The sequence below is a fragment of the Vipera berus genome (assembly GCF_964194415.1).
Source record: "Vipera berus genome assembly, chromosome: 2".
In the NCBI taxonomy this organism is placed as follows: domain Eukaryota; kingdom Metazoa; phylum Chordata; class Lepidosauria; order Squamata; family Viperidae; genus Vipera; species Vipera berus.
In genome coordinates this window covers 33437890-33450467 of record NC_138203.1, presented here as the reverse complement: position 1 = coordinate 33450467, position 12578 = coordinate 33437890, and the positions used below count along the sequence as shown (strand labels likewise).

The 12578-nt window shown below is 40.1% G+C and overlaps 1 protein-coding gene across 1 annotated transcript in view; it reads right to left on the bottom strand.

Moving 5' to 3' along the window:
• The window catches only part of POC5 (POC5 centriolar protein), a 28402-nt gene extending 16244 nt beyond the window's left edge, over nt 1-12158 (bottom strand). Inside the window, exons 1-5 of the mRNA XM_081320535.1 lie at nt 12025-12158; nt 11543-11684; nt 9556-9657; nt 6642-6744; nt 1124-1234 (exon numbers count right to left, since the gene is read on the bottom strand). Coding sequence (XP_081176661.1) covers nt 1124-1234; nt 6642-6744; nt 9556-9639 — 298 coding nt within the window. The 5' untranslated portion in view covers nt 9640-9657; nt 11543-11684; nt 12025-12158. The remainder of the gene's footprint in view (nt 1-1123; nt 1235-6641; nt 6745-9555; nt 9658-11542; nt 11685-12024) is intronic.
• Between the last annotated feature and the right edge of the window lie 420 nt (nt 12159-12578).

Here is a 12578-nt window from a genome sequence, read left to right as displayed (position 1 = left end):
GCGTCCTCAGACAACAGTATAACAAAACTGTCAAAATGGTGGCTGTGATAGTTGATGAGAGCTCGTTTTTTATGTGCAACAGCTTTAGCATTTAGGAACAGAGGTAAGTTAGTTGCTTTTCTATTAATACATAATCCTTAAAAGAGCTCCCTATAGGGACCCTGCCATGGTCTAATTCAGACTGGAAATATAGCAAAGGAAAATATTTTTCCCCAGTCTTCTTTGTGCTGTTTTCCCCACTGGAAATGGCTGTTTGCAACACACAAGGAGGGGATACTTTCCTAAGAGTTCACAGTTCAAGAATACCAGTGTTAACTTGGATTGCCAATAAAGTCCTGTCTGTAACAAAAGAGAACACAAAATTGCCCAAGTCTCAATGGATCCAGGATTGAAGCACAACTGTGTGAACTGGGGAATCTCCAACCAAGTTGTCTTTCCTTCCTTCCTTCCTTCCCTTCCCTTCCTCTTCTCATCTCTTTCGTTCCTTCACACTCATGAAGGGGTGACGGGAGGGGGAGAGATTGCCAGCGCTGTCAGTGTTCATGCTGCCGCCGGCCATCGCTATTCTACGCGGGCGGGCAGGACCGGTCCTGGTGAAAGGGAAGCCTTGTGGCTGCGAGGCTAGGTCAGCGAGGGGCCATGGAGGTGCTGGTGGGAGGAGTGGGTGGTGCTGATCTACAACCTGGTTGCATCCATCAAAGCCAGAATGCCCTCAGCCTTAGATCCACTGGGCAGCCCTGGAACCAGCGAGGAGCTGCCCCCGCCCCACCCCTTGGGTGTGTGCACAGGAGACGACCAGTCCTGGCGTCTTGGGTGAAGTCAGCCTGCTGAGCAAGACAGCCAGCAGGGATGCTGGACTCCACTTGTGTGCCCGCCCAGGGGACAGGGCAAGGGGGGCCATTGCTGGTTCCAGGGCTTCCCTGTGGATCTAAGGATGAGCATGTTCTGGCTTTGATGGCTGGCACCAGGTCAGCCTGGGCTGGGCTATTTCCAGAGCAGGTCCCCAGGCCAGACGGAACCACATGGAGGGCCGGATCCGGCCTGCAGACCTTGTGTTTGACATGTCTGTCTTAAGCTAACATAACCTTTAAGACTATCCTCTTTCTCGTCCCAGAAGTTATACCTTCTATTCTTGTTGTTCGATTAGATGTTGCAAGTTCTGGGGTTCTTCCATGGCACCTCCATTTCATTCCTGCACTTTCATGCCTGTAGTCACTCATTCCTGGACTCTTACCTATTTCAGATAAAAAAGACTGGCTATATATTTAGACTGGCTATATTTATATTTAGACCGGCAGAATCAAATACTCAGCTTTCCACTGTTCACGCCATTGATCAGAATTCTTCTGTTTTAATATTAGTGCTAGCAATTGGTAATACCTAACTGGACGATGCCACCTATCAATAGTTACCAAAAAAAGAGAAAAGAAGGTAGCTATAGAAGGAATCCAGCTCTAGGGAAACAGACACAGACTTTTATTACTTGCAGTCAGAGTGAAATACAGGCATGAATACAAGCAAGAAGTAGCAAGATTGCAACCAGGCAGCAATATTTACATGAAGAAAATGTATCCTATTTTATTTATCAAGTTTTAATGAAATGGGGATACAAGATTATGTGAGACATTTCTCACATGCTTACTCTAAATCAACTGGTCCTTCCTGAATGGAAAATCTTTCTAATAGTATTTTGCAATTTTAAAAAAGCCATTTTAATAAGTGCCAGTTGTAGATAATAGCACTACCACAAGTTTGATAAAGTACTTCAGAGAAAGGTCAAGCTTTAGGACAGATTCACTCAAACACAAGTGCTCCTCACTGGAGTATCATCACCTTACTAAGAAGCAATACAAAACTGCCACACATGTGCCACTGCTCCACTATAGCTACTGTAGCCTTATAAATTTTGAGATTTAGTTAACTAAGTGCTAAAACATTCAAATTCAAGATTTAACATTATGGCATACCTTATTCTGATTTCCCCCCCCCATCTAGATACCAAACTTGTTTTAAATATAATTATCTTTAAATTTAAATTAAAGTGAAGGTTTTTGATTAGTAACTACCGGTACAGCCACCTGTCAAAATGTACTGCATCTAATCCATAGACTGTTGTTTTATTCAATTTAAATTTTTTGTAGGTATCAATTTCTCTACGTGCTCAACCAACTAGAACAGGGGTGTCAAATTGCCAGCCCACGGGCTGGACGCGTCATCTGGAAGCTGCGCCCACCCCATTGCAGACAATGGTAAAACCATCCCAATATGTTGTGTGACATCACATGACGTCACGAGTTTGACATGTCTGAACTAGAAGGTCTACAATCTATGATTTACCTCATAAAATGAAAAGTACCAGAGAAAATCAGGCAGCAAAACATGATGGCATCACATTTTTCCAAGCCATTTTTAAAGGTAAAAACACCCTGAGATGTAAGGGCTTCCTAAAATTGAAAATATAATCAGTTATAGTGCAATCTATTTACCTAGCTGGGATCTTTTCAAAACTATCATTTTTTACTTTCATTCTTCTTTCAATCTGTCTACATTCCTCACTTTCTATCCTTAAAGCTTTTCATGGCCCTTCCTGAGCATACATTTGTGTGGGAGCACAAACGGCGTTTTATATTATAAATGCCTGATAAGGGAATATGGTTTTGAACCTAACCTAACACTGATGGATAACACTATGCCACCCAGAATCATTCACAAATGTAAGACACCAAATCAACAAGAGAATATCCTGTATGTCTGAATGTAACAACAGACATTTGGTCAATGTATTTTATGGCAGGCTATTTTGCATTCAAGCCTATCATTTCCAAAAACAGGTAACCCCCAAACACCTACAACAAATACATGTAGCAAAACTGAATATAATGATTTTCCATAGTTGGTCCTCTCAAAACACACATTTTATTTCAAAGACTTTCTGCCATCAGCTAGACACCTTCATCCACATTTAAGTCCAAACTACTCAGGACAAGTATTTAACCAACGAAGACTGTGCTAGACTCACCCATGAGAATGGTAATTGGCCCTCAACATCCCCATTAAAGTAGAGAAGTATTGTTACCTCTAGAACTTGACAACTCTGCAACTACATGTCCAGAAGATTTCAGAGAAGAGGAAATAGAGAATTTTTTGCCAGTATTTTGTCATAATAGGTTAGGATTTAAATATGAAGCTGATCAGTGCTAGCCTTGCAAAATACTGTTTTTCTCATTAGTGTCAAGACATCTTGACACTGTTCTTAGAATACTCAGAATTCTAGAATTTTCCCATTATTTGAATCTTAGCAGTTTCTGCAATATGCTATTAAGCTGCATTTCAACAGCCATGCTAGTTCCTCAGTCAGCACTCTATTCCTAATGTTTTTATATATGCAGTTATGTGGAACATTATTATTAACTGGACATAATTTTAAGAGTTCTTTTCAGAAATGCAAAACTTTCTATTTTACTCATAATCATTTTTATATTAAGCACAAAATAAATGTGAGGTCTATTTAGAAATGTCTCCAGATTCAATATGTAAAGGGGAGAACAACTGAGAACATTTAGTACAATCTAGGAACTAGGTTTGTGTGGAAATCAAAATATCAAGCTAGGTCTGGAAGAAGATAGGTTTCAATCATGAAAAGTTAATAGGGTAACTTTGGGCCATCTGTCCTAGACCAGAGGACACCCCCCCCCCAAGCTTTTGGGTACCAGGGACCGGTTCTGTGGAGAAAGATTTTTCTGCGGACCAGAGGGGGCGCGGTTTCATGTTCTGCCTGCATGGTGCCAGTCCATGGACCAGGTGTTGGGGACCCCTGTCCTAGACTTCCCATAAACTTTTACTTGGGTGGAGTAAATGGTATCAAAAATTAAATTTCTTGAACAGAAAATGTGATAAAATATAATATACAATAATATAAGAAAAAGCAACTACTTAGGTATAAGGAGGACTAAGGAGGACTAAGAATTTGAGCTGGCCATGGTAATAGAGCCAAAATTTGTGCCAGCTATGTCCTTTCCCTTCCTACTTAATACAATCCTTTTATACTATATATAGTATATTTAGACATGAATTCCCTTTGTTCAGAGAAGAACATTTGCTTCCATTAGATATGTAGATGAATGGAGCCCTTTGTCACTAATTTCATACTGTACCTCTTCAATCAGTCATAACCAATTATTTGCTTTCCTTTTTAGCTCGATTAGAGGACTTGTTTTGGGTGCAGACTCTGATTTAATTATATAATTATTTAATTATAAATGGACATATGTAATCACCTTCCTATTATTTTACTAGTGGGCAGAAACAATATTATTGCCAAGTCAAGACTTGTTTTCATAACATACCGGTATATACATGGCACTTAAGAGTATAACAGCCCAAAAAGCTAACCTTTTTCTGTGGGTAAAGGCAGTTTCATAGTTCCAGACAACTATGTTGGCACTAGTTGTGAGATGTCACAATCATTTTTAAATTGGGGATGTTTTACATTTTTTATGTTTTTATCTAGATTTTTGTCAACCACCTAGAGTTATTTAAGATGGGCAGCAGTATAAATCTGCAAAATGAATGAATGAATGAATGAATGACCAAGCAAGTAAATGTTTTTACAGAGGATAGGTTCCTTGAAGGAAGTTTTTTTTCTTTAGGCTTATTTTTTATAACCAGAACAAAGAAATAAGTTTTCTTTTTATGCAAATTTAATTTGTGAACCAAGAGCAGAAATTGGAATTTCAGCCAGGGTCTAGGGCTACCATTATGCAGCTGGGTCAAACTGATGTTAAATATTATGTCCATTTGAAGTATACAGCAAATGTTACACAACTATATATGTGGAACAAACATTTTATTAAGCCCTACTGAATCTTAGATTCTATGCCAGTATTGACACTGAAAATCATTCTAACTTTGCCTGTTCTTTGAAAAATTAAGTTAAAAAACTGGTGTTATTTTAAACAAAAGCTGCCTACAAACATTAGTACTATAATGACGTAATATATTTTGAATGTCTTTAGATGAATTAAAGTAGTATTTAACATTTGAGAAAAATAGACATTCATAGAACTAATACTTTTAGAAATGCCTCAACAATGATTTGCTGGCTAAAAACCAATGATTTATGCAAGTTATTAAATATCTATCTTTCATGTAAGTAAACTGTCACATTCACACTGTGATTCAATATGAAGAATTCTATATCTAGCTTAGCCAACAATACTTCTTCTAGGACAGGGCTTTTCAACCAGTGGTATGGGTACCACCTGTGGTACATTGGCACCTGGCAGGTGGTACGCAACCATCCTAGAAAAGTGGTAGTGGGGGAGGGGAATGAGCTGAACCGGTGGCAGCACCACACAAGCCTGAGCGAGAGATGGCTGGAGCTGTAGGGCTGTGTGGAAGCATCAGGATCAGCGCTTCTTCGGGGCTGTCAGGGCTCAGTGGAAGCGCCAGGATCAGCGCCAGTTTCCAGCTGGAGTTCAGCGCTGATCCTGGCACTTCTGCTGAGCCCAGAAGAAGCGCCGATCAGCTGGAATGTTGCAGCATCTCCAGGGTCTTGTGATTTACATTCAGATGCTTGGCAACTGATTCATATTTATGATGGTCACAGTGTCCCAGGGTCATGTGAAGTAACCAAAATCTGTTACAACCACCCAGCAGACAGGGGGAATAAAAACAAAACAACCCCCCCCACTGCCAATCCTGAACAGAAATGCTCACAACAATGAAAACCTCCGACAGGAGAAAGAGTGCCACCAGGCAGGCAGGCGTCTTGCTCGGCTGTGGCTTGGGGGGCACTTTTTTCAGTGCCACTGTAACTTCAAACAGTCACTAAACAAACTGTTGTAAGTCGAGGACTACCTATACTTCATCACTTTTTTCCTTTTTGGGGGGAATATCATCAAGTTTTTGACACCTTGCTAGGCGACTGGTGGTACTCAGATGCTGCCATATCCTAAAAGTGGTACAATGGGTCACAAGGTTGAAAAGCCCTGATCTAGGATATTTGTAAAAAATACAGCACATACACAAGATGTCAAACTATGCCACAAAACCTCTTTGAGGTAAATTTTACTATAAATTAACAAAGCATCTTAGTAATGGAAAATAACAAATAATTGTACAGTAATGGAAAATTACAAATAATTGTATAGGGATCATAAAAATTGTGAGTATATTCTATTGGAAAACGTAATTAAGTTATGGAAAGGATCTACCTATAGTTGGGTGATAAAATAAAAAATATCTCAGAATAAATACCAAGACTCATCAAATTCTAATCTTCTGGACTCTCCAAATTCTGAAGACCTTCAGTTAATTATCACAGACGAGACTGAATCAAATGAACCCATGGCTTGATTTTGTTTAAGATAACATTCTATAATTTTTGCAAGCTTCACTAGTGGATAGATAGTTCAGGGTAACGGCTAGCTCAAAAGCATACATATAACTCTCAAGTGATAAACTATGTACCAAATATAGTCCACATACCAAAATAAAAAAGGTCATCAGTCTATTCAACTAGAAACCCTATTTTTGCCATGAATTCTCAAATTTCAGCATGGATGATCTTGCACCTTTAATTTGTTTATAAAATAAGCCAGTTTTTATGCTTTAAAAAAAAGCTCAGTTTCACATGTTACCTGCAGGTGTCTGATGAACCTCCATGTGATCTGATTGTCGCAATCCACTTGGCTCAAAATTAGGGGTAACTACTGCATAACGAAGCAACTCTTCATATTCATCCTAGCATAAAAAAATAAGTATTTGTTGGTAAGTGAAAGTAAATGTTTAACACGAGTGTATAACTCTTTGCAAATTAAGGATGTGCAAAGCTTCAAAAATTGTTTGAAAATGATCCTTCAGAATGAGGAAAATTTATGTCACTCGTCTGTAATTCTTCAAAGCAGCTACCGGTATGTCTTCCCTTATGATCATAGCAATAGCACTTAGTTATATACTGCTTCACAGTGCTTTTACAACCCTCTCTAAGCAGCATGTTGCCCCCAACAATCTGGGTCCTCATTTTATCGACCTCAGAATGATGGAAGGCTGAGTCAACCTTCAGCTGGTGAGACTCAGACTGCCAAACTGCGGGCAGCTGGGAGTCAGCAGAAGTAGCCTGCAGTACTGCATTCTAACCACTGCACCACCAGGGCTCATGAACTCCACATGATCTCAGGAAACAATGTAGCTACTTTAAAAAGCTGAAGATAGGTACAGTCTTTGGACTCCAAAGAATTTTTGTTTAGAATCAAATGCAAAACATAGCACGACTTTACCCCTACCAAGGCAGGGAACACTCTTGAAATAATTTCTGTTTCAGAAATAATTTTACTAAAGAGAATATTGGGACTGTGGGCTAGATTGGAAAGGGTTACAGAAAAGCCTGAAAATAGCCTGCTTTTATAAATAGCAGTGATGTGCTAAACCCACATGAATGCTAAAGGGCGTGGCTGTGGTCATGGCTGATTGGGTAGATGTGGCCAAGGTGGGCGTGGTCACATCAATGTTGCTCATGGTGAGGGACGCCTGTGGGGGGTGGGCAGAGATGGAGGAGATCCAGGGGGTATCTGGCAGGCAGGGCGGTAGGCAGGAGGCTTGTCCTGCGGAGTGAAGCGAGACAGGGCGGGGGCACCATAGCCATGGGGCAAGGCAAGGGCCAGCTGATGTTTGACACCATCAGCCCTTGCGCACAGAGGCCAGCGAGCAGACGGGGGTCAATGGTGTCTGTCAGCAGCCACAGCCTGCTGGCCCCTCAACTGGCATACTCTGGGGCTCTGCAGCCTGCCATCAGCAGTTCAGAGAAGCCGCCTCTGAGCTGGATGGCTGGCCAACAGCTGAGGAGGCGATGCAGTGGGTTTTGCCCAGGAAAAGGAGAGCATGCGAGGCCAGGAGGAACGGGATGTGGGGGGGGGAGAGAAACCAGCCATGCCGGGATGCATGTGGCCACGTGGGACCTCAGGCAGGGGTAGGCAACCTTGGCTCTTTTATGACTTGTGGACTTCAATTCCCAGAATTCCTGAGCCAGCCATGCTTGCTCAGGAATTCTGGGAGTTGAAGTCCACAAATCATAAAAGAGCCAAGGTTGCCTACCCGTCCTAGAGTGAATTATATCAAACTCTCATTACCAAACTGTACTATCCTTAAGACATATCAACACATCACAAAAAAAATTTAGATTACATATAATTAAATTATATAACACACACACACACACACACACACACACACACAAATAAACGTACCTAAACTACAGTTTAGGTAAACCCAGATCACAGAAATCTTGGCACAGAATTGAAAAAAATAGATATCTCAAAATGCTGCTTCAAAATGCGTTATTCTATGCCATAATGTGGTTTATTCATTCTAGGCTTAACCTTGTGCAACCCACCATTACGTGTACTTTATTCTTTAGTTTGAATTCAGCTTTGGAGTACAATTCTAGTCAATATTTATACAGTTTTATTTAGCTTCTTTTAAGATTAGGGAACACTTAAGCAGATTCCCCAGCTTGAAAACTACACAAATACTTTATTGTTATTTTTCCATGCTTAAAAAAGATATATTGATAGCAAAATAAGATGTTTTCATCTCTTTCATCCTTTCGCTAAAATAAAAACAGGTGTAGTCATGGATTCCATCATCATGACAGGTAGATAGGAAAATGTAACTTACAGAAACACATATAGAATATAGTAGTACATGCACATACATAAATACGTAATAAGATAGGTCATGCATATGTGCTTTGCTTCCATCTGAGAACTGGACATAAACAGAAGGAAAAAATACACAAGCTACATTGTTGCTATATTATTTTACCATTATTACAGTTGAAATAGAAAGAGGCAGGAAGGTTAGCAAATTAACAGTAAGCACGACTAGCCTTAAAACAAAAAAAAAATAGTCACATGAAAAGCTTCCAAGGCAACAGTTGTTGACCAACTAGGCATTGCTAGGCTAAGGTTGAGGTTTAGCTTCAGTTGCTATTCTTGGCTGAAAATCTACAAGCAAACAAGATGAAAAAGCAAACCCTAAATGCTCTTTTTAATTTTCATCGGGCTTGTATCCACACCTAGTAGAAGCAATGATAGTAGCAGTACAGAGAAAAATAGGTGGAATGCAAGTAAGGTTTCCCAGTTGGTGGCAACAGCAGGGACCATCCAGCAACTGAAGTGTACCTGGCTATGTTCAGCCATTAGAGAAAAAACCTTTTATTCTGCAGACAAAGTATGCATCCATGTAGGAGGTTTTTTTGAACTCTTTTCTCACAATATTCACCGTGTTCACTCATGGCACTAAGAATATTTTTAAACCATTACGTTATGCTAATGCAATTGTGAATTCAATAATCCATGGTCTATTAAGAATTTATTTAATATATTAATTTTTATACTGTTTCTTCTATACTGTAGCATTTGCAAGTTAATTGTATTTATACAAAGTCATTTGTATAAATAGCAGCTTCAAACAAAATAATTTTTAAGATCTAGATTTACAAGATGTTGTACAAGCTCCAAATAAACAAGAAAAAAGCATTCACTTTTCGCCTACCTGAAGATCAGAAGAGACAGAACTGCCTCGATCAGAATCTTTTGGTAGAATAGGACTTGTGCTTTTCTCTTCAGATGATGACATCTTGCATTAAAGTACTTCCTGTAAAAAGTTCCAGAAGATGAACTTTACTTGCAATCAGTAACTGAAGTGTTTAGCTTGTATTTTCCAAAACAAGCCAAGAAAATGGAACCCAAAAACAAATTGTTTTCTGAATCTGGTTTGCTAGTGATGAATAAGCCATTATTCTTAATTTATTCATCAGAATAACCAAACTACAGAAAAAAGGTTCTATGGTATGTTTAGCTACTAAGCCAGAAAACTCCTAGTACTACAAAAACTGCTGGTTATCTGCAAGTTAGAAATCTGGAGAGTTCTACTTAGCTGTGCTTTCTACTTCCATTACTCCAAAAAGTGGCTTCTAAACCAGTGGCCCCAACCTTTTGGGCACCATGGACTGGTACCGTGCAGTTGTTTTTCCACAGAATGGAAGGGCATGGTTTCGCATGCTGCCTGCATCCTGTGGATGGGGCTTTGCTTGTTTGTGCAGACCAGTTTCTGGCATGCCGCAGCCCAGTGTTCTAAATCCCAGCAAAAAAAATCTGCAGATTTTGACTAAACAAGTGACTAACTCACTGATCTAAAGGAAGCCCTACTCAAATGCAAGAATAATTAGTAGCCTACAAATCATCCTCCAGTTTCTCTCTCATTTAAACTTTAGCCTGACCATCTATATATTGCTTAAGATGGATATAAAACAAGTATAAAAAATGAGAAAGGGCATCATACAAAACATTTTATACAGCATTTTTTTAAAAATGAAATTCAGAATGTTTACATTAATAACAACTCTGTAAGTAAGCTTTTAGCATTTTTTTCAGGCTTCAGATGAGTAAAAAAAATGGAAAGTTAACCATTCAATTAAGTCAACAATTTTTAAAATGTGTTTATATGAGAATGGGCTTTTTTCCTTGTGATTTTTGTGATGCATTATTTCACTATAACATTCATTTTATGTCACCTGAACTATAAGTATATTAATAAATGTTGATGCTTATCTGAAATAAAATTTGAATCAGATTTGGCAACGATTTTTACTAGGCTAAATGAATGTCCTTAACACTTCTCTCAAAGGAGGACAGTTGAGAAGAAGGAAAATGATGTTTGCGTAAGATAGGTCACTTTGGCAACCATCTCAACAGGTGAAATAGAAAGTCATGATTCTACAAAGGCATTCTGGACATGAATCGATACATTATCAAACAGCATATTTTATCTGAGAATTTGAAATCCCAAAGCAATCGATACAGCCATTTGTCTGACAATTATACTCTTGTGTCAAACTTGCACTATATTTTCTTGCTGTGTTTTGAGAACTGCAATTTGGAGGAAGTGGATTCCCAGTCTTACTCATATATCCTGATAGAGAATGATATGCTTATGAATGGCTGGACTACAGCTCCCATCATTTCTTATGACCACAACTGAGCCCAAAATTTCCATTGCTAAGCAAGACAATTGTTAAGTGAGTTTTGCCTCCTTTTACAACATTATTTGCCACAGTTGTTAAGTGAGTCACTGAAGTTGTTAAGTTAGTAGCATGTGAATCTGGATTCCCCTTTGACTTTGCTTGTCAAAAGGTCACAAAAGATAATCGCATGACCCTGGGACACTGCAACTGTCATAGGTAGAAGCCAGTTTTACAATAATAAATAAATAATAAAACCTTTATTGTCAAAGTACAACATATGTACATTGAGATTAGCTGAGCCTCCCCCCCCTGCCAAAGTTTCAAATTTTGATCATGTGATCATGGGGATTTTACAATGACCATAAGTAACTGGTCACAAGTCACTTCTTTCAGTGCTGCTGTAACGTCAAGCAGTCAATGGGGGTAAGTTGAGGACTACCTGTAATAGGAACTGGTGCTCGGGGTCTGGAAAACTACGGCTTTAGTTATTATACTTCCTCTTATAGACTGGCTTACATCTAGAAAGAAAAGTTGACCTGATGAGGAAATCATCCTTCCCAGCCTGATGCCTCCCACCCGTAAATGTAGTTGTAGGTCAGCACATCTCTAACGCCCTTTCGTTCGACTCAATCTGAACAATTCCACGAGTGAGCTGCGCCTGCGAGGAAGTGCAAAAGAAAGAAACTGAAAGAAGATTCCAGGCTTAGGAAGATACCGGCTAAACCAGGGGTCTTCAAACTTGGTCCTTTTATGACTTGTGGACTTCAACTCCCAGAATTCCTCAGCCAGCTTTGCTGGCTGAGGTATTCTGGGAGTTGAAGTCCACAAGTCATAAAAGGGCCAAGTTTGAAGACCCCTGGGCTAAACGCAGGAAACTCTAGAAGTGAGAAGAGGATCACCTGTCCTACCTTCTGCGCCCCAGTTAAGCCCCTTTTCTCTCCTGCACCTCATTCCGGCTTCCCACCTCCCCAACGTCGCAACCAGGCGCCCCTCCTCACCTGAGGAGCAGCCGCCACTCTTCTTTTCCCCAGCAAAAGCTTGGCAGTTTCAAACTGACTGCACCGAAAGAGAGAGCTACCGTGATTGGTCCCAGTCCTTTTGTTAAAGGCCCACTGACAGGACAAAGCTTTCCAGCCGCTTATTTACCAATCGACAAGCCGGCAAGAAACTCAGAGGCAGGGCTTCGACGATGACGCCAACCAATGAAAAAGCCACAGAATGCACCAACTGCAGAGTGGGATTTTTCAGGAGTCCTGAACAAAAGTGAAGACGTAATAGAATTTGCCCTAGCCGTGCTGATTGGTCCGTTGATTGGGAGCCCGGGCTCAAGAGGCGGGTAGCCAGGAGACAGTTTAATGGACATCACGTGATAACGGCGGAGACTGGGATCTACGGTACCGGGGCGGGATGGATGGGCGGGCGTTCAGCGCCTTGTTTGAATCATTTGTGAAATTATTGCGAAGGAAGTAGCTGAAATAATAAAAAATAATAATATTGGCTGTTTTATTAGAGCAACCTTTCATGCTGTCTCCTTTCTTGAAAAAGAAAAAAG